General features: G+C 45.3%; 1 protein-coding gene across 1 annotated transcript; it reads right to left on the bottom strand.

Moving 5' to 3' along the window:
* Positions 1–886: 886 nt before the first annotated feature.
* Positions 887–10,474, bottom strand: LOC130848736 (pregnancy-associated glycoprotein 2-like). Its single transcript, XM_057727141.1, has 10 exons — positions 10,422–10,474; positions 9,167–9,317; positions 7,621–7,738; positions 7,400–7,518; positions 6,003–6,196; positions 4,965–5,081; positions 3,191–3,332; positions 3,006–3,104; positions 1,447–1,522; positions 887–924 (listed from the first exon to the last, which is right to left on the bottom strand). The coding sequence occupies exons 1-10, from the start codon at positions 10,472–10,474 to the stop codon at positions 887–889; spliced, it is 1,107 nt and encodes a 368-aa protein (XP_057583124.1).
* Positions 10,475–25,047: the final 14,573 nt, after the last annotated feature.

Genomic DNA, 25,047 nt, shown 5'->3' with positions numbered 1-25,047 from the left:
TCCTCTGACCTCCTACCCACACCTCTGTTGTTATCTCCATCTGCCCCCCCCCCATTGGGGGTTGTCATTTTTTGTGTCTCCATGAACCAGGGGTGGATTCCTAACCCAGCCCCACAGCACCTGACGCATTGTAGGTGCTCAGCCAATTTCTACTGAATGAAAATGTGAAGAAGATATGGAGAGGAAGCTTTCACTCATGTTTGTCTTGCCTGAGTAAAGGACCATACTATGCATTGCATTTGGGGTGAGTTTTCCACCTTATTTACTCTTCCCTACCTCTTTTCTCCTTTCAGTCCCTCTGCACATATGACCCTTGCTGTCTCGAGGCTGGGCATCTGCCAAGGGTTTCCAGTTGGTAAAAAGTGATGTTTCCACTCTAGCTATGCCAAACCATGCTGTCTTGAACCAACACTTTGTTGATGTGCCCTTGGAGGAAGCTCAGAAATGCTGAAGGCTTTGTGAACATGGGTCCTCCTTTACATGAGTGGCATCTTCCTCAACAACCTTGGAGGCCAAAGGAAGGATCATGCTGGGCCCTGGAGGGGTTGGGCTGGCTAGGGATCCACACAGGCCATCACTTCGCAAGTGGGGCTACAAAGGACACCCACTGTTTGGGTGGCAGAGAGCTGGTTACTGGGGTTATGGGACCAAGGGGAACCATCTCAGCTTGAAGGACCTCACCCAGGACCACCCTGAAGCAGAAGACCACTGCCAGAGTTCCTCTGAAATGGGAAGAATAGAGTCTATTCTTATTACCCCTTCCAAGTAAAGCCAATCATAGTATGCCATGTGCCTGTCAGGATGGATGCTCGAGGGCTGGACACATGATCTAAGGTGGACAAATCAGAGCCCTCCCTGGAACCTCATGTTTTCTGGGCTTCTTTCCTTATGGGTTAGATGCCATGGTGATATAGGTGAAGAAGCCTGAGGGGAGAAAGCTGTCAGGCTAAGAGAACCACCACTGAGAGAAGGGAAAGAGTTAGGGAGAGGAGAGTGAGCTGACGGCTTCTCATTTCTTGGGTCCAGTCCCTGTGAAGTGTGGATCTGCTCTGATTCCTGTGTCCTGTAATGCCTCTATCCTTCCAGTAAGTCTCCCCTTTCCTTGAAGCCAGTTGGAGTTGGGCTCCTCTCCCTTGTGGTTCAGACGAGGTTCTAGAACCTGCCAGATTATGAAACATCTCCCCAACCCAAAGAGAGGCACTCATTCATATTAGCACCACTGGGAATGGAATCCTTTATTCTTTACTGAGAATAGGGCTTTGCAGAGCACCAAACACAGCCCACCACCATCCCTGGGCAGGAGTGCCCTATGTGTGAGTGAGTGTGTGCTTGGAGGGGGCCTGATTGTTTCCTGAAGCAGCCCCAGGATTTACACTGCAGGAGCCAGGCCAACCCTGTTGTTTCCCCGATCATAAACTGAGAAATACAGCCTCAAGAAGACATCACCCAGGACCCAGGTCTCCGACCGCTTCCAGGTCTCTGAGCCCCCTTGAATCCGGCTGATACAGGTGCTGTAAGGACTCTGGGGAAGACAGAAAAGCACCCCTGTCACACGCATCCCTTACCTACCAACCCCGGAGCATTCATAGCTGCCAGTTTCTCAGTTTTATTTTCCTCCTTTAGTAAGGACCAAATTACTCTCTCAGCAGCTGCAGAAGTGGAGTGCCCTTCCAAAACCAAGAATGGCCAGGACATGTGGTTGCCCTGAGGCAGGGCGGTGGGAGAGGGAAGGTTTGGAGTTTGGAATTAGCAGATGCATGCTACTGTATAGAGACTGGATACACAAGGCCCTCCTGTATAACACAGTATTGAATATACTGTGACAAACCATAATGGAAAAAAAGAGAAAAAAAAAAAAGAATAGAAAAAAAGTATATACACATATATGCACAACTGAGTCACATTGCTGTACAGCAAATATTACCAAAATATTGTAAATAAAGTACATTTCAATACAATAAAAAAAGAACAAGAATGGCCCATAATTGCCCTGTTATTTCCTTCTGACTCATGCTCACTGTTTTCTCTGCAGAGAATGCCGTTTCTTCTCTCTCTTCCCCACAACCTGTTCTCAAGGCTGTGCTCAGCCTCTCTAGGAAGACTTCCTGGATCAACATGTACCCTCCCTGGCCACTCCAGGCAGGGTTGGGTGACTTACCCTGGTGCTCCCCTTTTCTGTAGCCCTCATCACCCCTGATTGGACCTGGCACCACTTGGCAGAGCCCCGGGAGATGCTATTTGCATGGAGTGCACTGTAGATTTGCCACAACCCAAGCAGGCCTCCTCATGCCTCCATGAGGCTGGGGGTTTCATATTACTGATATTCCCTCTCTTCCCCAAAGCATTTTTTTGAGCCCATCAGCCTCCTCCAAATTCCATAGGGAGCTGACATTAAGGCTCAATCTTGTTCCTTAACTGTGCAGTCACTGTGCACCCTTTACACACGTGAGCATCCAACCTCCCCACAGAGGGGTCTGGTAGCCCAGCTCACAGAGGAGGCATGGAGGCTTAGCAAGTGGAAGTTGTATCTTAGGACTAGGACAACCATATAATTGATCATCCAATCAGGACTCTTTCAAGATGGGAAGGGAGAACGTTAATCATGATGGTGCGACAACACACAGAGTTTGTCCCCAGACAACGCCATTGGTCACTTGGTGTATTTCAAGGATGGCTAGAGCTCACTTTCTGTATTCATCCATCTGAGGGTTCAGGTGGAACTGAAGCTCTTTGAAGGCAGAGGCCCTTAGTGTTCCCCTCTCCTTGTGCCTCACACCATGCCGGCACAGAAGGTGTCTCCATGTATTCCAGGATGATGGATATCCCAGACTGCCCTTTACACTCAAGTGCTTGGTTTTGTGGAAGGCACTGGCCCAGCCACTTGGACTCAGCAGCATCTGCAATGTTGTGGCTTGGGCTACAGTGGACACTCTCCTCCCAACCAAAGCCCAAGAGTTCCTGCAATTCCCAGATTTGAGAACCAGACACCAAGGTTAGCCCCTCACCTTCCACATGTAGGCTTCAGCGGGTACTGGGTAGTCATGGCCATTGATGGTGAAGATGATAGAAGGCAGGCTCTGGATGTTGCTACATGGAACCATGTACTGTTAGAGAAAGAGGAGAGAGGTAGGCTCCGGCGAACCTTGGAGTGTGGAGAGCCCCAGAGTGACCCTGTGGCATGTCCCTTCACCTCTTCACCAAAAGGCATGGCATTGATGAGCTCATGGAGGGTGGTAACCAGTCTAGTTGGGCCAACCAGCAATGCAGTCCCGGTATCCAGAATGGCCTGGCATCCACGGCAACAACCAACAACTGCCCCATTCATGGTGATGCTGAGAGAGAGTTGGACAAAGTGGGTATCAGGATCACACTGAAGTCTCCCCCAATGACTGTCCTGCTTCCTGACTGTGTCCAGAACAGCCCTTCAGCTCATGCTTTGACTCACTTTCCCTTTGCTCTGGTCACATAAACTTCTTTGACTTCCTTTGAGCTCTTGAATGCAATGGGCCCTTTTTGTGCCTCAGAGCTTTTGCATGTGCTTGCTGCCCTTCCTAGAAGACCCCCATCCTCTTTGTGTAGCTAATTTCTCCTCATCTCCCAGGTTCTAGCTTAAATGTCCCTTTTTCAGAAAAGTCTTTCCCCAAGACTAGATCAAGCTTCTGTCTTGGGCACTCTCTCTGAAGACACTTCTTCATTTGTAGCAAGTGCCGAAGTGGTAATCCATTATGTGTGTGACTCACTTCATGTACGTCTGCCTCACTAGATGTAAGGGCAAGTTGTATCCTCAGTGCCTCCCTCGAGTGCCCAGCACCCAGTGGATGCACAGTGTATCTTTGCTGAGTGAATCAATGAATAAGTCAGTGAGTGAGACAATGCATGAGGAATAACCAGAGACCTGTATCTGCTGTCTGAGCAGCAATGGGTCAAACCACACAGTGAAGATGAGATTCTCTGGGGCTGCAGATGCTCAGAGTGGTGGGGAGGGAGACACAGGCTCCCCTGGATGAAGTTGGTTCCCAGCGTGGCACCTTACCGGGCTCAGAAACTGAGGCCCCCAGCCAGGCGATGCATGAGGTAGATCAGGGGCCACCAAAGGACCTGTAAGCTTCTGTCTGAGGATATCACACAGAATCCCATCAGTTATTGCCCCTTGTTCTCAGGCCACTCCGGGATCCCAGTTTTCAAATTCTCTCTGTCACAGCCTCCGCCCCACTGTGTTCCTGAGTTGTGAATGTAGATGGCAATGGGTAGGGAAGTGTCTCTTGCTCTTAGTGCTTTCAGTGATCAAGAATTCAGCCAACCCCTCTCCATTGCTGATAAGATTCTCCCTAAGGAGACCAGTTTTCCCAGCTTGTCTAGGACTTCCCCTGTCTTTAAACTAGCAGCTTTGTGTTCTAAGAACTCCCTTGGTCCTGGGTAGCCCTGGACAGTTGGTCATCTTATCTCAATCCTGTTCAGGCTGGTGAAATTCTCCTTGATCCTCTTTTCACTGTACTTTAGGGTCTTCAAAGCCTGCCACCTGCCTCACTGTCCAGTGGGTGCAGTCCTCCCCAGGCTGCACACACCTCTCAGGACCCTGTTCAGGACCCTCATCAGGGCCACAGTCAGGAGGTCAGGGGTGATTTTGAGCCCATGAGTGGTGTGTCTATCTGTGTGTTTATGAGTTTGCTTGGATTTCTGTCTGTGTGTGTCTGTATGTCTATGTGTGTGTCTATGTGTGTTTGTGTCTGTATGTGGGTCTGAGTGTGTGTGTGTGTGTGTGTCTGTGTTCCTGTGTGTGTACCCATATGTGCCAATGTGTGTGTCCATGTGTGTCAATGTGAGTGTTTAGATGTGTCTTTGTGCTTAGAATATATGTGTCTGTGTGTGACTGTGTGTCTGATCGTGCATTTGTGTGTGTTGGCATGTGTCCATGTGCTTGTGTGGGAGCGTCACTAGGTGTGGCCTTAGAGGGAGAGGCTTACCTGTTCATGGTTACCTGCCAGTAGTGGTTTCGGGACACTGGTATCCACTTGAGCTGCCCTTTGTGGTAGCTGTGGTCCACGCCACCAAACATCACCACACTGCCATTCTCCTTCTTGCTGAGGAGAGAAGGAAGAGGGAGGAATCCTTGTTGGAGAATAATGCCACTCTCTGTCTGAAGGCTGTGGTTATCCACTCATCAGAGGCACTACTAAGGTCCCCATTTTACAGATGTTGAAACTGAAGCACAGAGGGCTTGAGTTCCTGATTATGGTCGGCCAACGACTAATGAGTGGCAGAGGAGAGATTTGAATCTAGGCAACCTTGCTGACATCTGACCACCCACCCTTCTGAAGAGGGCCTGGTCCCCTCCAACTTTCAGAGTGCTCAGAGATACCCACAGAGGATACTGTATGCGAGGGGTCTTTATTCCCCTTTGTGTAAACTGTCATGTTTCAGAAAAGCTGAGGCACAGGGACACTAAGGCCATGGGTTCAGGCTCACCCAGTGTTGGCTTCATGGGCCTGAGACCAGTGCCATCCATGGGGCCCCATGTTCAGCAGGACCCCGTGCCTCTGTTATTCCTGTCTTGAAATCCCTATTACTTTTGGAAAAGGAGGTCCCAGATTTTCATTGTGCACTGGCTCCTGCCAATTGTGTAGCTGCTCCTGGGCAGCTGGTGAAGTATTAGTGAGGAAGAAACATTCCCAACATCCCCCTCTTTCCTTCCATGTCAAATCCATCAGCAAATCCTGCTGCCTTTTCCTCCAACCTGTAGCCTGACACCTGCCATTTCTCTCACTCTCCCTTCAACCTCCCTGCACCAACCTGCTGTCCTTGAGCCCGTGTGTATGGTTTTGCTTCAATAAAACTTAATTTAGAGAAACCAGTGGCTGGGACCAGAAGTGGCCCAGGGCAAATTGTTGTGTTCGGCTAAACAGTCTCTGAGGACAATTCTGGATCAAGAGGTCTATAGATTTTGATGCATCTGAAAGCATCTTACAGCTGATTTTGAGAGGGCTTCTCCAGTGCAGACTTACGTGCTCAAGTAGAAGGCAAAGACAGGCTGAGAAATGACACCTCGTTTCTTCATGTTGTCGAAAACAGGGATGATCCTTTTGGGAGCAAGGCTGGGATAGCCCAGGCCCAGGACACCATCAAAGAATGCTTGAAACATTCCACTCTGCATCTCGCTCAGGATAAATGCCTGGCCCAGGTCAACAAGGTTCATGATCTGTAGAAGATGAGAATGTTCCCACATAAAGGTTTGGGAAATGGGGCTGGGACTGGGCTGAGGTGGAGCTGCCATTAGCACCTCAGAGAAGATATGAGGCCTAGCTGTGCTCTGGGTGGACTTCAGATGGTTCGACCAAGCTGGGACAGGAACTAGGGTTCCATTTGTGCAGGGCTATGGATTTTAACCAACACCTACTCCTCCTGCACGCACCATCTGAAGGGAGCCTAAATGGCCTCATGCCTTCTATACAAGTAGGGAAATATAGACTCAGGACAGGACCAAATGGTTCGCACTTGAGGGTAAAATGAGTAGAGAGCAAGGTAGTCTTCTCTTTGGCATCACTATGCTCAGATGACAGAAATGGACCAAACTCAACGCAATGTATTGTGCATCCAGCATCTGCCCAGGAAAACAAAAGCCCTATATAGAGTGTCGGTGCCAGGGTTCTTATAACAATTCTGCCTGAGAAAATGCTTTTGGGGTTGTGTGTGTGTTTGAGAGAGAGAGAGAGAGTACTCAGGCCTTTATGGGAGGCAGGACATAGATTTGACTGGACTCTCAAAGGCCCCCTTCAGTGAAAACCCTTTTATCAGGCCACGCTCACAACTATGGTCCACTGATTTCCCTGCCCATGAGCCTGAAGCCTTTGGCTAAGCCCAGGGGTCTAACATCAGTTTTATCTTCTCCCCAAATAATTCACACCTGCATGAATGCTCACTGGCCAGCCCAGCTTCACCACTTACTAAATGCCTGATATTTCCAAGACCTTGGCTCTCTGAACCTCAGTTCCCTCCTCTGTATATTGCAGCTGATCATAGTACCTGCTGTGTGGGTGTGCTGCAGAATTAAACATGTCATTACCATGAAATAGCCCAGCACAGTCTGAGAATAGAAAAGTGGGTGCTTTTTCCCCTCTCTCCCTGCTCCCAGAAAAATGAACCTTGAGCTGTTCATGGGCAAAGGAGCTACAGATCCACACCCAAATCCACTCTCTGGGTTAGCCATTTGGGAGTCTGTGTGTTAGCAGGGCACTGTACCCTCAGGAACATGCCCTGTGTGGAGGGCTGCCTGGCACTAGGGGACCTTGGGAAAGAAAGACCCTCCCAGTTGGTCCTGCAGCTGTTTTCTAAGCTGCAGTTGCTCCCAGGGCCAGCCCTGACTCAGCTTCTAGTCTCTAGAAGCTGCACCAGGCCTGGTTACCCGAACGGTGTCATAGGCAAGAATTCCAACAATCCTCCAACTGCCGTACTCCAGGTTGAAGGACCGGCCTGAGGGCTGGAAGGTGGTGGACAACTGAGGGTTGAAGAGATTGTGTGTACCTGCAGACACAAGTGATGAGTGTCCCTCAGGTGCCACGGAAGGAGTAATATGTGGGAGGGGAGTATAGATGAGAGGTCATGAGGGGTGGGGCAGGTACTTACGGTAGGAGAGACTGGAGCAGTTAATGGAGGGCACCCACATGAAAGAGGAGGTGGTGTCAAAGACAACCCTGAACTCCTGAGGGGGTGTTCCAATGGTGATGTTGCCAACATAGCACACCTATGGGGGAGGTGGGGTGGGGATGAATGTTGAAGGCAGGCCCGGCTGCCCTGGCCACCCTTGATTCCAGGAGTGCTGCCTTCCTCGAGTGGTCCCATGTCTCCTGAAATCACTGTCAAACCACCACACCTCACAGCCTCTGCTGAGAGTGGTGCCTTCATTTAATTTTTTTTTTCTGTCCATTTCCAATCTCAGTTAACTGATGAGGGATCGAACCCAGGTCAGTACAGAATTAGCGCAGAGTCTGAACCACAGCATGTCCAGGGAAGTTCCAGTGCCTTCATTTGAGAAGCTCTCCAGTCTCCCCTTCAAGGCCCAGCTTGAGTGTTTCCTTCTCTATGTGACCCTTCTAGGTCACCAAAGGCCACTTCCTCTACACTCAGACCATGTCCTAACAATATCACACACTTGGCCCTTTTATTGGACATGTATTTGCTCTTAGCCTATCACTCAGGCTGGGGAATGGACTCTTTTTTTTTTTTTTAACTCTTTATTGGAATATATTTGCTTTACACTCTTGTACCCGTCTCTGAGGTACACCAAAGTGAATCAGCTGCATCTACACACATATTCCCATATCCCCTGCCTCCCGTGACTCCCCCCCACCCTCCCCCTCCTGGCCCTCAAAAACATCTCCCATGAAGTTGATCTCCTTTTGTTATACAGCAACTTCCCACTAGCTTTCTATTTTACAGCTGGTAGTGTAAATACGTCTATGCTACTCTCTCACCTCATTCCAACTTCCCCTTTGCCCCTCACCCCAGCCCCGTGTCCTCAAGTCCATTCTCTACTTCTGTAACTCCACTCTTGCCTGTCAATGGTCTCATCAGTACCATTTCTTCAAATTCCATACAGAGGTGTTAGCATACAGTATCTGTTTTTCTCTTTCTGGCTTACTTCACTCTGTATGACAGACTCTAGGTCTATCCACCTCATGTCTTGAAGGAGATATGAGACTTAGTTTAAAATCAATAACTACAACCAGAGTGCCAGATTTTTATGGTGTCCCAGGCCATAGGGCTTAGTAACTTTTTTCTGGTGTCCTTGGATCTGTGGAGCCTGACTTTCCTCTGCCTGGGGTTTGAAACTTGATGTGCAGTTGCCTTTATCATTTGATCACCTTTCATGTGTAATTCCATGGCTCACTTGGTTCAGAAAGAATAATCTCCCCCACACTAATCACATATCTTTGGCACAGAAATAGGTGTTTACCTGCCACCTGGTCATTGCTGAGCACAGTCAACACAGACCAAGAGCTCAGGATGAAACTTGCCTTCACCTTTGGGAAAAGTGTCCCTGTTTCCCAGTGTTTCTGCTTCTTGCAGGAGCCCCAAACCCCATATCCAGCCTGGCCCCTCCAGATGAACCTCAGTGCTAGGCCAAAGCACCAGGGTGCGCGATGGAGGGCCATCCTCCCAACACACTCACATCCAGGTAGTTCCTCAGGGGTTGCAGAGAAATATTGGGGTCATCACTGGCATTCTGGGACCTGTGATCAGTGTTGTCCTCCAGGAAATTAGTCCGCTGGTTTTCTTCCCTGAGGGTTTCTCGCATGGTCTTGATCTTCGTTAGAGGGATTCTTTCACCGAACATTGGGAAAAGGAAACAAAGCAGGGACAGCAATCAGCTGTCTGTGTTACTGTATGACTGTCACACCTTGGACTGTAATGAACCTGCGCATCTCCCAAGCATTTTTATGAATGTCATATTATTATCAGGACGCCATGCAAAGACCCTGGCCAAGACCTTGGCTTGAATACTGGTTCTGTTGTGTAATCTTGGGTAAATCGTATGACCCTTTGGAGTCTCAGTATCCTCATTGGTAACAAAGTGGAATGTAATAACCCCCATCCCCCACATATGATGTTGTGGCTATTAAGTGAGATGATGGATATGAGGTACCTGATATGTAGGAAGTCTCAACAATGACAGCCAACACCATTGCTATGGCCATCCTACTGTATCTTTTTCAAAGAAACTCTGGGAATTAGGTAGAATGTGGATTATTATCTTCTTTTACTGGGAGGAATTTGAAATGCAGGGAGTTTGTGATGAAGCAGTGGTCACGCTGCTTGTTAGAGGTAAAACAGCCTAGAGGTAGCCTTCCTCATGTTTCTGCAGGGCTCAAGCAGAAGAGAGGGGTGAGAGAGGAAGCCAGGAGATGAGGAATACATCAGAAGAATTAAGAGGCTAGAGAAGGACGGAAGAGTCAAAATAGAAAACAAACAAACAAACAAAGAAGCAGAAACGCAGAGAGCTCTGCATGCACAGAGACATCCAATATGATGGAAGACATAAAAGAGAGAGAGAAAGAGATGAAGAGAAAGACACATGCACACTGACATGGAGAGAGAGCAGAGAGAAGATGCAGAAGCAATCGCAGGAGGAGTGCTGTCCCATAGGACCTCGCTTACAGTTGCAGAGATTGTGCACTGAACCATTCCAAGGAGTGCCACTTTCACATAGGTCATGATGTGACTGGCACCCCCAGAGTTGTGTAACCCTGCAAGCCGACCCTAAGACACTTTTTTCCATGGGAAGGTACTCATCAATATGTGTGAGCTGAGCTTCCAGCCTGTCAGGGAATGATTATATTTCCTTCTAACACTGATGGGTGGAAAAATAAGAGGACAAGAAAAATCACAGAAACAGAGATGATGTCACTTACAGTCCCTGTACTTACATGACTAGGCACTGTGAGAGGGCCACCAGCCCGAGGATCCCAAGCCACTTCATGCTTCTAACTTGGGACCAACTTCTCAAGAAAAAGTTAGGTCGGAGCATACCGAGGTGGCCAAGAGCTCCCGGTTATATATGCTCAGACCTGCCCTAATAGTCCCCTTTAGGCCACAAATGGATCAGATAAGAATTACGAACCTCTCATTAAAATTTTTACCTCCATCAATTTCTGTGGGGAGTGGACTTTGAAAATTTTCTGAATATAGAGATTTCCACTGTAATGTCTTTCTTGGGGCTTGGCTGCAAAATCAAAACTGTACCCCACGGACTAACTCTGAGGGAGGAAATTCTTGCCTGCTTGAATACAAAACACTGCTACTAACATGATAAAAGTAAATGCCAGGTGCATGATTGACATTTGTCAACTCATGCTGTCTTGGAAACAACTTCATGACATGTGTGTTGCAGTCCTCAGTTGAAGAGGAGATTCCAAGGAGGAATTGACGTCAAATGGCAAAGTGTAGACATGAGGGGCACCCCAGGGACATACAAGTGAATGGCTTTAGGTAGTGGGACAGATGGCACAGACCAGGGGCACTTATGATGGCAATCTGCATCAAAAATCTAGGCTAGAGTAGTATTACAATTGCAGAGTTTCACTATGGGAAGAAATGTGCTGCATGCATCCCCAAGATACTTCATATCATCCAATACACATATACGGAGCACCCTAGTTGTGGGATCTGGGTTAGATGCTGAGAGTTAAAGTCAAGCAAGACAAAGGTGGTCCTTATCTTCAAGGAGCTAGCAGTCTAGGACAGTCTTCACAAACCCATTGTCTAGATGGTAGGAGAAATATATGGAAGAACTGGGCGGGCATCATGGACACAAGGCAGGCAGCATCTGCGCTGCTAGTGGGGGCAGCCTCTCCTTAGCTCTAACCAGCAGCTGCCCTGCTGGAGAGGAGCCTGGTTGCCCAAATATTCAAGAGAAGTCAGAGATCTGAATATTTATGTAAAATCCCCTGATTTTAAATGTGAGCAAAAATTGTTTTTCTTCTTCACAAATAAGTGTGAGTCAAAACTGAAACACCTGTGTGCTGGATTCAGCCTGCAGGCTGTGTAGGTTTTTATTTCTCCCCTAGAGGTGGGAGTCAAGAGTGGGCAGAAAGAGGGTTGAACTCATGTTGGTCAAATGAATAAGAGACTGAATGCAACTTAACCATGCTAATTTTCCTTCTGTTTGTAAAGAAAGATCACCAGGGTCCTATCAACCAATGAATTTAATAATGTCCAATTGCTAATGTTGACTTAAAAATATATGCACATTGTGAGAGTTGCGAGGTACGTTTTATTTGAAGCCAGATGAGGACTGCAGCCCAGGAGGCAGCATCTCAGATATCTCTGAGACACTGCTCCAAGGAGGTGAGGGAAGTAGACAGGATATTTAGGGGTTTCGCAGCAAAGGACCTTTAGTCAGGACCTTCCATTTAAGGAAACTAAATATCTCAGATTAAGGAACTTAGTGCTTTTCTATGTATGGGAAGATGCAAGCTTTGGGCTCACTGACATCATTCCTCTGCTATGCACCTTAGCTCTCTGGGGCCTGCATTTTCACATCCTCAGTTTCCTCGGGGCTCACCACAGGGAGGGACTTGCCATCTGATGGCAGGTGTTTTTTTCAGTGAGGGCCACAATCCTTGATGACTGAGACATCACTTGCTTATTGGTATGGCAGGAATATTCCATTTATAAATATTCCATTCATCACTAACCTTTTGCTATAATTCCCCATTAGGGTTCGTGTCTTGAACCATTTTGTCTACCAAACTACACATAAAAAGGAGTTCTTTTTAAGCTTCTTCTCAGTCAAAGAAGGCAGAAAAGACCCATCAGAACCCCTGCTCAGCATGAGATGAGCATGTTACCTGTTAAACTCTGATACCAGACAAAGTAAAAAGGGAGTTTTATGGCACCTTCCAGAATTCCCAGGCCTGTGTGTTCCGGGGTGAGATCTATCCAGGCCTGTCCTTGGGTAGAACACCTGATCAAAAGATGGGTGATAGATGGGGTGCTGCATGTTCCTACTCATTTTGGCACGTTGTTAAAATTTGGCTTTGGTGGTTTGATTCCTCTGGAGGGGATTCAACATGACCTAGCAAATGACACACACAGATGCAATTTTGCACAGCAATTCTTCTTCTAGGAATGTATCGCAAAGATATACTGTCAAAAATACAAGAAAAAACATATGCACAAGCTATTCACTGCAACATTGTTGGTAAAAGGAAAAGATGAGAAACATACCTGAAGTGACCATCCATGGGGGAGTGTTGAAAACGGCATAGGACATCCGGACAATTGGGTATCATGGGGATGAGGGGAGGCATGGAATGGCTGAGATCCTCAGGGTATACTGTTTAGTTTTTACAAAGGAGGGACCAGAAAACTGCTTATACTTTGCTGCTTTTCCATACATATATATGTCTATTTTCATTAGGAAAGAGTGGAAGGATAAACCAGAAAGTAATAAAAAGTATAATGTATGGGAGGGGGCAGGGAGAGAAGTGAGATTTTTCATGCTTTATAGTTTGACTTTGCAACCATGTAAATATGTTCCAGAATCCAAAAATATGGAAATAAATACATTTGTCCAAATAAAGAACTAAGACACATAAGCCTAATTCTATCAAGTTGGTGACATAGACTCACAGAACAAAACATTGCTTAAGTGCCTTTAAAATGCAAATTGTGACCTATATTCAGAGTGGGATATCTTCTTAGGACAAGGACAGAGAAAGAAAGAAATACACCCTCCCTCCAAAACAAAACCAAACACAAAAAGCCAAAGAAGTCTGAAACTATATCCAGCACCTTAGTGTTGGGGATATCGCTACTGTTATGTTGAAAGTATTGTAAGTGTGTGACGGGTTAAAGCAAGGAAGTACTCAATGCTAATGCTGTGAGGAAGCAAGGCTTTCCTGAGAAGGGAGAAAGGAGGCTTATAAACACAACCAGACACCTTAAGTAAAACCCTGTGGTCTTAAAACTTGAATCAGAAGTATAAGTTTGTGCCGTTTAATTATTTTTATTTTTTTATAGCAATGCTGTACTTCTTGGCTCTGACTACTGAAAAGCCTAGAAGTAATGGCAACTTGATAACTGTGAGTATCCTGAGGCCTAGCTTGTGGCCTCTAAACACCATTTGCCACGAGAGGATCCAGAGATTCTTGAAGAGATGGCTGATTTCAGAGCTGGGTCAAGAAATGCACAAGATAAGCCAGGGAATCTTGAAGGACCAGAAATATGACAGCTTTCAAAGACCACTGCGGGGCAGACAAAACGTTAGGAATCTATCTGAAGAGGCCAAAGTTGGGACAAATTTAACATCACATCAAATTGATTAAAGCTCATTAAATATACAAAAAGCCTTGGCTGAGAATTCCCTAGTGGCACAGTGGACAAGAGTCCAGGCTCCCAATGCAAGGGCCTTGGGTCTGATCCTTGGTCAGGGACATAGATCCCACATGTCATAAGTAATAGTTCACATGCCATAACTAAAATTCCAGCATGCCACAGCAGAAAAGCCCTCATACTACAAATTACAGCCTGTGAAGCCAAATACATAAATAAATATATCTTAAATGCTGAATAATATTCCACTGTATGTCTCTACCACATTTTCTTTATCCATTCAACTGTGGATGAAGTTAAGTTATTTCTATATCTTGTCTATTGTGAATGATGCTGTCATGTCCATGACAGTGATCTCGGAGAGACAGCAGTGAGTGCTCCTGAAGTGAAATCTTAATTTCTATCCCAGGAATTAAACATTGCCTGGATGAAAAACCAGGAACGCCAAGCACTAGACCATTAGGGGCTAGAGGCTAGAGCCAAAGTGGCCCTAGCTCTTTCCCTGATCCCCAAGCAAGAATATTTAAAGGGGGCAAATACTGTAAAATCAGGTACAAATTTTATTTTCAGAAACAGAGAACAATGAATGGGAGAGTATAAAAAGATGCAATTTCTTTAAGACAAACACAAGGGTGAAATACACACCCAGAGACAAAGGGTGTGGGTGTTCTCTCTAATGAGGAGGAGCACAATAAGTCAGAAACCAGGCAGAGATACACACCCAGGGAGGAGTGTGGTGTCTTGTCTAGGAGTGCAGGAAAGAGGTCATTGAAATTACTTACATACAACAGCCCTCCTGAGTCTTTGTTTACCTTTGGCCAAGCATCTTATTTCCTTTTTTGCACTGACTGGTCCTAGGACCCTCCCCAAGATGTGTGCAACTTTTTGCTAAGATGGATCCCAATGCAGAGGCCAATGGGTACAGGTCCACACTTAATCTGGGGTGGTGTCCCATCCCTATTTGACCCCCAAGAAGCCTTCCTACACATGGGCAGAGAGAGAAGTTTTCCTCCACCTTAGGAGTGGGCACCTTGTCTCTGTACTTCAGCAGAGCTCAGCTTCTGCCATGAGCTTTGTCCTTGGAATATCAGGATGAGAACAAAGCTTTAATTTGACTCCACTTGAGAAACACCAGCTGTCCAGCCCAGGGCCCCATCTATATCCTTCCTCAGCAGGGCAAATATCCCTTTGAGATCATGATTTTAATCTTCTGGAATAAATACCCATAAGTGAGATTGCTGCATCTTATAGGAATTCTCCTTTTAACTTTTTTGAGGCATCTCCATTATGTTCTCCAGCGGCTACACCATTTTATACCCCCACCATCCGTGTACAGGGTTCCACATCCTTGTCAACACTTGTTCCCTTTTGTATCATGTATTTTTTCAGCTCTTTATTGGAGTATAATTTCTCCCAGCTTCCCCTCCCCCCCCCCACCACCATGTCCTCAAGTCCTTTCTCTGCATCTGCATCTTTCTTCTTGCCCTCTCACTGGGTTTATCAGTACCATTTTTTAAGGTTCCATAATATTTGTTTTCCTCTTTCTGGCTTACTTCACTCTGTATGGCAGACACTAAGTCCATCGACCTCACTACAAATTACTCAGTTTCATTTCTTTTGATGGCTGAGTAATATTCCTTTGTATATGTACCACATCTTCTTTATCGATTTATCTACTGGTGGGCTTTTAGGTTTCCTCCATGTCCTGGCTATTCTAAATAGTGCTTCAGTGGACATTGTGGTACATGTATCTTTTTGGATTGTGGTTTTCTCAGGATATATGCCCAGTAGTGGGATTCCTGGGACATATGGTAGCTCTATTTTTAGTTTTTGAAGCAACCTGCATACTGTATTCCGTAGTGATTGGACCAATTTACATTTCTACCTACAGTGCAGGAGGGTTCCCTTTTCTCTGCACCCTCACCAGCATTTATTGTTTCTAGATTTTTTGATGATGGCCATTCTGACAGATGTGCGGCAGTATCTCATTGTGGCTTTGACTTGCATTTCTCTAATGATTAGTGATGTTGAGCATTTTTTTATGCGTTTGTTAGCCATCTGCATGTCTTCTTTTGAGAAATGTCTATTTAGGTCTTCTGCACATCTTTGAACCGGGTTGTTTGTTTTTTAGATATTGAGCTGAGTGAGCTGCTTGTATATTTTGGAGATTAATCTTTTGTCAGCTGCTTCATTCGCAAATAGTATGTCCCCTTCTGAGGGCTGTCTTCTTGTCTTGTTCATGGTTTCTTTTGCTGTGCAAAAGCTTTAAAGTTTCACTAGGTCCCATTTGTTCATTTTTGTTTTTATTTCCAGTATTCTAGGAAGTGGGTCCAAAGGATCTTACTTTGCTTTATGTCATAGAGTGTTCTGCCTATGTTTTCCTCAGAGAGTTTTTGGGTTATGATAATGACCATCCTAATGCATGTGAGATGGGATCTTACCGTGATTTGATTTGCATTTTCCTGATAAGTGAGGGAAGACCTATCCTTCTCCCAAATTTACAAAAGAGGAAACCAATGTCCAGAAATGAACTTATCAAGGTCACATGACTGGTAGATGTCACAGGTGGGATTTGAACCTAGGCAGGAAAGCTCCAGGATGTACATGCCTGGCAAACACACAGCTCTGTCTATGAAGTCTTAGCAAATGTGGGATTATGTTGTTTTGTATTTTGCTATTTTCTCTCAATGTCATATTGGAACGATTTCTCATAACACTAAATATCCTCCTGAAACACAACTTTAAGGCAGTTGATTACATGATGGCCTATCTATCCTGTGGACACTTTATGTTTAATGGACCTTGGGATGTCATAGATTTTCCATTTTTTAAGAAACTCGAGGACTACATCCTTGCTTATGTATCTTTGAAGGTGCTTCTGATCATCACTTTAGTATAAAGTTTAGAAGTAAAATTGCTGAGACAAAAAGAATACATATTTGAAGAACAAGCCATCACCAAATAGAGAGTACCAAGTTACACTCTTTCAAGAAGAGTTCAAGATCCATGTTTTCCCATTCTTTTTTTCTACTTTTTCTCTCACTATTGGCTAAATTCTCTCTGGTCTGCAATAGGTAAAGGAAAGAAGTCGAGGGATGGGGGAGAACTGTTGCTTTGAAGAATAGATTTTGGAATTTCTGTGGTGGTCCAGTGGTTAAGATTCTGTGTTGCCAATGTAGGGGACGAGGTTTAATTCCTGACCGAGGAATGAAGATCCCACATGCCTTGTGGTGGGGCAAAATAATAAAAAAAAAAAAAATGGATGACAATCAGATTTATGCTCATGTTGGTAGCAAAGGCTACAAATATAGAGTCTCAGGAACAGGGGGCTCATTAACAGACACAGGTCCAGTTCCAGCCTTCGGTTCACTTAGGGAAGCAAAGCCTGACTTCTTCGGGTTGATGTTATATCAGTAACAGTGGTGACACCATATGTCTCCTGATAGAAATGCAGCAGTGTGTTCTAGTGCAAGCATCTATGAATTCATCCATTCAGTTATGCAATATGTATTTATGAGGACCTACTATGTGCCTGTCACTGGTACTGGGGCCAGGAGATTGGAGGGCACTTCCTTTGTCTGTACAATGGGGGTCATGCCCTGCAGGGGCTCATGGGGAGATAGTGAAGTGGCATATGTAGTTCACCAGAGCTGTTTTTCTTACTCTTATTCATGGTTTCTCACCAACAGAGAGACATTGCTTACAGTTCCATGAAGACCACTTGACAATGAGTTTGACAAACTGTTCATGTGAGTCTCCATTAAGCCCAAAACATGATATATACAGTTGAAAAAAATACCAAATCTGCTCTCAACTTTCTCCCCATTATCAGCTCTGCAACTGGTCCTTTTTCACTCCCCATGAGACCATCATAATCCAGTGTCATCGCAAAGGAACCAGGCACATGTTACCATGGACATATGGCAGATCTGCACACACATGGTAGCTGCAGGGTTTAGGGGTATATTTCTGGAAGGGTGCACCCCCTCACCTATCCGAGCCTTTCCCTGACTCCCTGAAGTGGAAGCCCCTCCTCTTCTGCTCTCCTACCCACATGTCTGTTGTTTTCTCCATCTGCCCCCCCCCCCCCCCGTTGTGGGTGATCCCTTGATCTGTCTCCATGAACCGGTAGTGGGTTCCTAACCCAGCCCTCTATTCCTGGGGTCCACCACAGCACATGGCATACAGTAGATGCTCAGTAAATTTGTACTGAATGAAAAGATGAGGATGGAAGATAGAACATCTCTTTCGCTGATATTTGTCTTGCTTGAGTAAAGGCCCATACTATACATTGCATTGCGGTGTGCTATCTACCTTATTTATTCTTGCCTGCTCCTTCTCTCATCTGGGTCTCCCTCCACCTCTGACCCTTTCTGTTACCAGGGTGACCTCTTCCTAGGGTCTCCAGGTCAGAAAAAGTGCTGCTTCCATTACAATTTTGCCAAACCATGGCAGTTCTAACCAAGTGATTTGTAGATGTGCCCTACAAGGAAGCTCAGAAAGGCTGAAAGCTTTGCCCAAAATGGGTCCCCCTTTTCATGAGTGGCATCCTTCCCACAGCCTAAGAGGTGAGCGGAAGGGGCATGATATGTCATGGGGGTTGGGGCTGGTACAGGGTTCCACATGGCCTGTTACTTAAGAGATGGGGCTGGAAAGGACTCTGCAGTGGTGGGTGGCAGAGAGCTGGTGACTGGGCTGTCAGGGCAAAGGGAAAGCTGCTCAGCTTGTAAGGCCTCACCTAGAAAATCCCTGGGCAGGAGGCCACAGCCAACATTCCTCTGTGATGGGAATTACACAATTGCTTTTTATTAACCCTTACCATCCCTGTGAATGAGGAGCTGTTGGCATTGATGGGGCCGTCACCAAACTTCCATGCTCTAGGTCACCCCTTGCCGCTTCCTTTGGGGTTGGCTCGCCTCAGCTCCAGTCCTGTGATGCTGAAGGAAACTGTCAGTCATGTTGGGCAGGGCCACTTGACCAAGTGAAACCCATTGTAGTCCCCCATAGACCTGCCAGGATGGTTGGTGGAGGGCTGGACATATGATCTGAGGTGGATCAGTTAGAGCACTGCCTGGTAGCCTGAACTTTCCTGAGCTTCTTTCCTTAGGGTTGAGATGCCTTGAGGAGATAGGTGTAGAAGGCTGAAGGAAGAAAGCTGTCAGGCTAAGAGAATCAAAGATGAGAGAAGGGAAAGAGCTAGGGAGAGAATGAAAGAGCTGATGGCTTCTGATTTCTTGGGTCCAGTCACTGAGATGTTTGCAGCTGCTCTGGTTCCTGTGTCCTGCATCACCGGTATTCTTCCAATAAGTCTCCCCTTTTCTGCAAGTCAGTTGGAGTTGGACTCCTCTCACATTTAGTTCAGAGGAGTTTCTAGATCCTGCCCATATAGGATGTACAGCCCCCATCCTAACACAGTCACACATTTTGTTAGCACCATTGGGAACGGAATCTTGTATCCTACTAGAATAGGGCTTTGCAGAGCCCCAAGGTCTACCACCATCCCTGGGCAGGAGTGCGCAATGTGTGAGTGAGTTTGTGCTTGGAGTGGGCCTGATAGATTCCTCAAGCAGTCCCAGCATTTACACTGCGGGAGCCAGGCCAATCCAGTTGTTCCCTCGATCATAAACCAAGAACTACAGCCTCAGGAAGAGGTCACCCAGGATCCAGGTCAGTGACTCACTCATATTCTCTGTGACCCCTCAAAACATGCTGACACAGGTGCCAGGAGGACCCTGGGGGAGATGGAAATACACCCTAGTCAGCCTGAGCAGTTACCTACCACCCCCTTCAGTATCCAGACATGGCAGTTTCTTGCTTCTCTTTTTCTCCTTTAGTAAGACCCAGGTGGCTCTCTCAGCAGCTGGGGAAGTGCAGTGGTCTTTCAAGGACAAGAACAGCCAAGCCATGTGGTTGCTCTGAGGGAGGAAGGTGGGGGAGGGAAGGATTGGAGTTTGGGATTATCAGATGCACACCACTATATCGAGGATGCATAAACAGGACCCTCTTGTATAGCACAGGGAACTATATTCAATATCCCGTGATAAACCGCAATGGAAAAAATTTGGAAAAACTATATAATTATAGGCATAACTGAGTCACTTTGTGGTAAAGCAGAAACAAAGCAACAGTATAAATCAACTATACTTCAAAACAATCAAAAGACAAAGAAAAAAAGGACAAGAATGGCCTGCGGTTATCCTGTCCTTTCCTTCTAACCCATGCTCGCTGTTTTCTCTGCACAGAATGCCTTTGCTTCTCCCACTTCCCCAAAACCTCTTCTTTAAGACTGCTCAGCCTGTCTAAGAAGACTTCCTGGACCCACACTCATACTCCTTGCCAACTCCAGACTGGGTTGGGAGACTTACCCTTGTGTCCCCTTGTCTGTAACCCTCATCACCCCTAATCTGGCCACAACTCCCCTTGGCAGAGACCAAACGTGTTCCCTTTGCATGGAGTTCAGTGTAGATTGGCCTCAACCCAAGCAAGCCTCCTCATGCCTCCATGAGGCCAGCATTCCTTTTACTGAAATTCCCTGTTTTCCCCAATATTTTTTGAGCCCATCAGCTTTCTCCAAATTCCCGCGGGGAACTGACATGAAGACTCACCCCTCTGCCGGGGCTGTGCAGTCACTGTGTACCCCTTACTCACGTGACCAAGCAACCTCCCCACAGTGATCTCGTATCCCAACTCACAGAGGGGGAACTGGAGCTTAGCAAGGGATGTTGCAGCTGAGGACTAGGGGAACCATGTATTGATATCCACCCAGGACACTTTCAAGTTGGGAAGGGAGACTGTTAATCATCATGATGGGACAACACACTGAGACTGTCCCCAGCCAACCTCACTTATCTCTAGCCCTAATGCAGGGATGGCTAGAGCTGCCTTTCTGTGTTCATCTCTCTGAAGGCTTTGGTTAAGCTGAAGCTCTTTGAGGGCAGAGACCCTGAAAGTTCCCCTCCCTTCTGTGCCTTAAACCATTTCGTCACGGGATGCTGTCTCCATTTATTCCAAGATGATGGATGTCCCAGACTGCCCTTTACTCTTATATGCTTGGTTTTGTGGGAAGCACTGGCCCAGTCTCATGGGCTCAGCAGCATCTGTGGTGGTGTGGCTTGGCCTGCAGAGAACCCCCTCCACCCAGCAGCAGCCCATGCTTTCCTGCAAGTCCCAGATTGGAGAATCAGCCCCCTGGGTTGGGCCCTCACTTTTGTATGTAGGCTTGGGTGGGCACTGGGTATTCAATGCCATTGATGGTGAAGATAATACAAGGCAGGCCATTGATGTTCCCACATGGAACCAAGTATTATTAGAGAAAGCGGTGAGAGGTTGACCCAGCTGATCCCTGGTGTGTGGAGAGCCCCAGAGTGACCCTGTGGCACATCCCATCACCTGTTGATCAAAAGGCCTGTCTATTTTTTTCGTTTGTTTTGTTTTGTTTTGTTTTGTTAATTAATTAATTTATTTATTTATTATTTTTTAGTGGTACACCAAGTTCAATCATCTGTTTTTATACACATATCCTCGTATTCCCTCCCTCCCTCGACTCACCCCCCACTCTCCCTCGAGTCCCTCCCACCGTCCACGTCCCAGTCCTCTAAGGCATCTTCCATCCTCAAGTTGAACTCCCTTTGTTATACAACAACTTCCCACTGGCTATCTATTTTACAGTTGGTAGTATATATATGTCTGTGCTACTCTCTCGCTTTGTCTCAGCTTCCCCTTCACCCCTCGCGCCCTCCCAAACCTCGAGTTCTCCAGTCCATTCTCTGCATCTGTGTCCTTGTTCTTGTCACTGAGTTCATCAGTACCATTTTTAGATTCCATATATATGAGTTAGCATACAATATTTGTCTTTCTCTTGCTGACTTACTTCACTCTGTATGACAGACCCTAGGTCTGTCCACCTCATGACATACAGCTCCATCTCATCCCTTTTTATAGCTCAGTAATATTCCATTGTATATATATGCCACATCTTCTGTATCCATTTATTTGTTGATGGGCATTTAGGTTGCTTCCATGTCCTGGCTATTGTAAAGAGTGCTGCAATAAACATTATGGTACATGTTTCGTTTGGGATTATGGTTTTCTTTGGGTATATGCCCAGGAGTGGGATTACTGGATCATATGGTAGTTCTATTTGTAGTTTTTGAAGGAAGCTCCAAATTGTTTTCCATAGTGGCTGAACCAACTTACAGTCCCACCAACAGTGCAGGAGAGCTCCCTTTTCTCCACACCCTCTCCAACATTTGTTGTTTCCAGATTCGGGGATGATGGCCATTCTGTTCGGTGTGAGGTGATACCACATTGTGGCTTTGACTTGCCTTTCTCTGATGATGAGTGATGTTGAGCATCTTTTGATGTGTTTGTTGGCCATCTGTATGTCTTCTTTGGAGAAATGTCTATTTAGGTCTTCCGCACATTTGTGGATTGGGTTATTTGCTTTTTTGGTATGAAGCGGCATGAGCTGCTTGTATATTTTGGAGGTTAATCCTTTGTCCGTTGTTTCACTGGAAGCTACTTTTTCCCATTCTGAGGGTTGCCTTCCAGTCTTGTTTATGGTTTCTTTCACTGTGCAAAAGCTTTTAAGTTTCATGAAGTCCCATTTGTTTATTCTTGATTTTATTTCCATGATTCTAGGAGGTGGGTCCAAAAGGATCCTGCTTTGATGGATGTCATAGAGTGTTCTGCCTATATCTTCCTCGAGGAGTTTTATACTGTCTGGCCTTCCATGTAGGTCTTTAATCCACTTGGAGTTTATTTTTGTGTATGGTGTTAGGAAGTGTGCTCATTTCATTCTTTTACATGTTGCTGTCCAATGTTCCCAGCACCACTTATTGAAGAGGCTGTCTTTTTTCCATTGTATACTCGTGCCTCCTTTGTCAAAGATAAGGTGCCCTTATGTGTTTGGGCTTACTTCTGAGTTCTCTATTCTATTCCATTGATCTTCCTTTCTATTTTTGTGCCAGTACCATACTGTCTTGATCACTATGGCCTTGTAGTATAGTTTGAAGTCAGGAAGCCTGATTCCACCAACTCCATGTTTCCTTCTCAAGATGGCTTTGGCTATTCGGGGTCTTTTGCGTTTCCATACAAATCATAAGATTTCTTGCTCTAGTTTTGTGAAAAATGCCATTGGTCATTTGATCAGGATTGCATTGAATCTGTAAATTGCTTTGGGTAGTACAGTCATTTCACTATGTTGATTCTTCCAATCCAGGAACATGGTATGTCCCTCCATCTGTTTGTGTCGTCTTTGATTTCTTTCATCAATGTCTTAAAGTTTTCTGCATACAGATCTTTTGCCTCCTTAGGCAGGTTTATTCCTAGGGATTTTATTCTTTTTGTTGCAATGGTGAATGGGAGAGTTTCCTTAATTTCTCTTTCTGCTCTTCCGTTGTTTGTGTATAGGAATGCAAGAGATTTCTGTGCATTAATTTTGTATCCTGCTACTTTACTAAACTCATCAATTAGTGCTAGCAGTTTTCTGGTAGAGTCTTTAGGGTTTTCTATATATAATATCATGTCATCTGCAAAGAGTGACAATTTTACTTCTTCTTTTCCAATTTGGATTCCTTTTATTTCTTTCTCTTCTCTGATTGCTGTGGCTAAAACTTCCAAAACTGTGTTGAATAATAATGGTGAGAGTGGACACCCTTGTCTTGTTCCTGTTCTTAGAGGGAATTCTTCCAGTGTTTCCCCATTGAGAACGATGTTGGCTTTTGGTTTGTCATATATGGCTTTTATTATGTTGAGGCAATTTCTTTCTATGCCCATTTTCTGGAGCGTTTTTATCATAAATGGATGTTGAACTTTGTCAAAAGCTTTTTCTGCATCTATTGAGAAGATCATATAGTTTTCATCCTTCAAGTTGTTGATATGATGTATCACGTTGATTGATTTGCGTATATTGAAGAATCCTTGCATCCCAGGGATAAACCCCACTTGATCATGGTGTATGATTTTTTTAATGTGCTGTTGCAGTCTGTTAGCTAGTATTTTGTTGAGGATTTTTGCATCTATATTCAGCAGTGATGTCGGCCTGTAATTTTCTTTTTTTGTGACATCTTTACCTGGTTTTGGTATCAGGGTGATGGTGGCCTTGTAGAATGAGTTTGGGAGTGTTCCGCCTTCTGCAATATTTTGGACGAGTTTGAGAAGGATAGGTGTTAGCTCTTCTCGAAATGTTTGATAGAATTCGCCTGTGAATCCATCTGGCCCTAGGCTTTCGTGTGTTTGGAGATTTTGAATCACTGTCTCAATTTCCATACTTGTGATTGGTCTGTTCATAGTTTCTATTTCTTCCTGGTTCAGTCTTGGAAGATTGTATTTTTCGAAGAATTTATCCATTTCTTCCAGGTTATCCAATTGATTGGCATATACTTGCTTGTAATAGTCTCTCATGATGTTTTGTATTTCTGAGGTGTCTGTTGTTACTTCTCCTTTTTCATTTCTAATTCTGTTGATTTGCATCTTCTCCCTTTTTTTCTTGATGAGTCTGGCTAATGGTTTAGCAATTTTGGTAATCTTATCTAAGAACCAGCCTTTAGTTTTATTTATTTTTGCTATTGCTTCCTTCCTTTCTTTTTCATTTATTTCTGCTCTGATCTTTATGATTTCTTTCCTTCTGCTCACTTTGGGGGTTTCTTTGTTCTTCTTTCTCTAGTTCTTTTAGGTGTAAGGTTAGGTTTTATTCGATAATTTTCTTGTTTCTTAAGGTAGGACTGTATTGCTATAAAATTCCCCCTTAGAACTGCTTTTGCTGCATCCCATAGGTTTTGGGTTGTTGTGCTTTCGTTGTCATTTGTTTCTAGATATTTTTTTGATTTCCTCCTTGATATCTTCAGTGATTTCTTGGTTGTTTAAGAGTGAATTGTTTAGCCTCCATGTGTTTGTATTTTTGGCAGTTTTTTTCCTGTAATTGATATCTAGTCTCATAGCGTTGTGGTCTGAGAAGATGCTTCATATGATTTCAATTTTCTTGAATGTGCTGAGGTTTGATTTGTGACCCAAGATGTGATCTGTTCTGGAAAACGTTCCATGTGCACTTGAGAAGAAAGTCTATTCTGTCGTTTTTGGATGGAATGTCCTATAAATATCAATTAAGTCAAGATGGTCTAATGTGTCATTTAAAGCTTGTGTGTCTTTATTTATTTTCTGTTTGGATGATCTGTCCATTGATGTAAGTGGGGTGTTCAAGTCTCCTATTATTATCGT

The sequence above is a fragment of the Hippopotamus amphibius genome, chromosome 3, assembly GCF_030028045.1.
Source record: "Hippopotamus amphibius kiboko isolate mHipAmp2 chromosome 3, mHipAmp2.hap2, whole genome shotgun sequence".
Taxonomy (NCBI): Eukaryota; Metazoa; Chordata; class Mammalia; order Artiodactyla; family Hippopotamidae; genus Hippopotamus; species Hippopotamus amphibius.
This window is presented reverse-complemented; position numbering and strand designations above follow the sequence as displayed.

Coding starts and splice junctions, on each gene's coding strand:
- LOC130848736 (XM_057727141.1), bottom strand. CDS start 10,474: ATGAAGTGGCTTGGGATCCTCGGGCTGGTGGCCCTCTCACAGTGCCTA. Junction 9,318..10,421: donor CTCTCACAGTGCCTAGTCAT/GTAAGTACAGGG, acceptor GTTCGGTGAAAG/AATCCCTCTAACGAAGATCA. Junction 7,739..9,166: donor CCCTGAGGAACTACCTGGAT/GTGAGTGTGTTG, acceptor CCTCCCCCATAG/GTGTGCTATGTTGGCAACAT.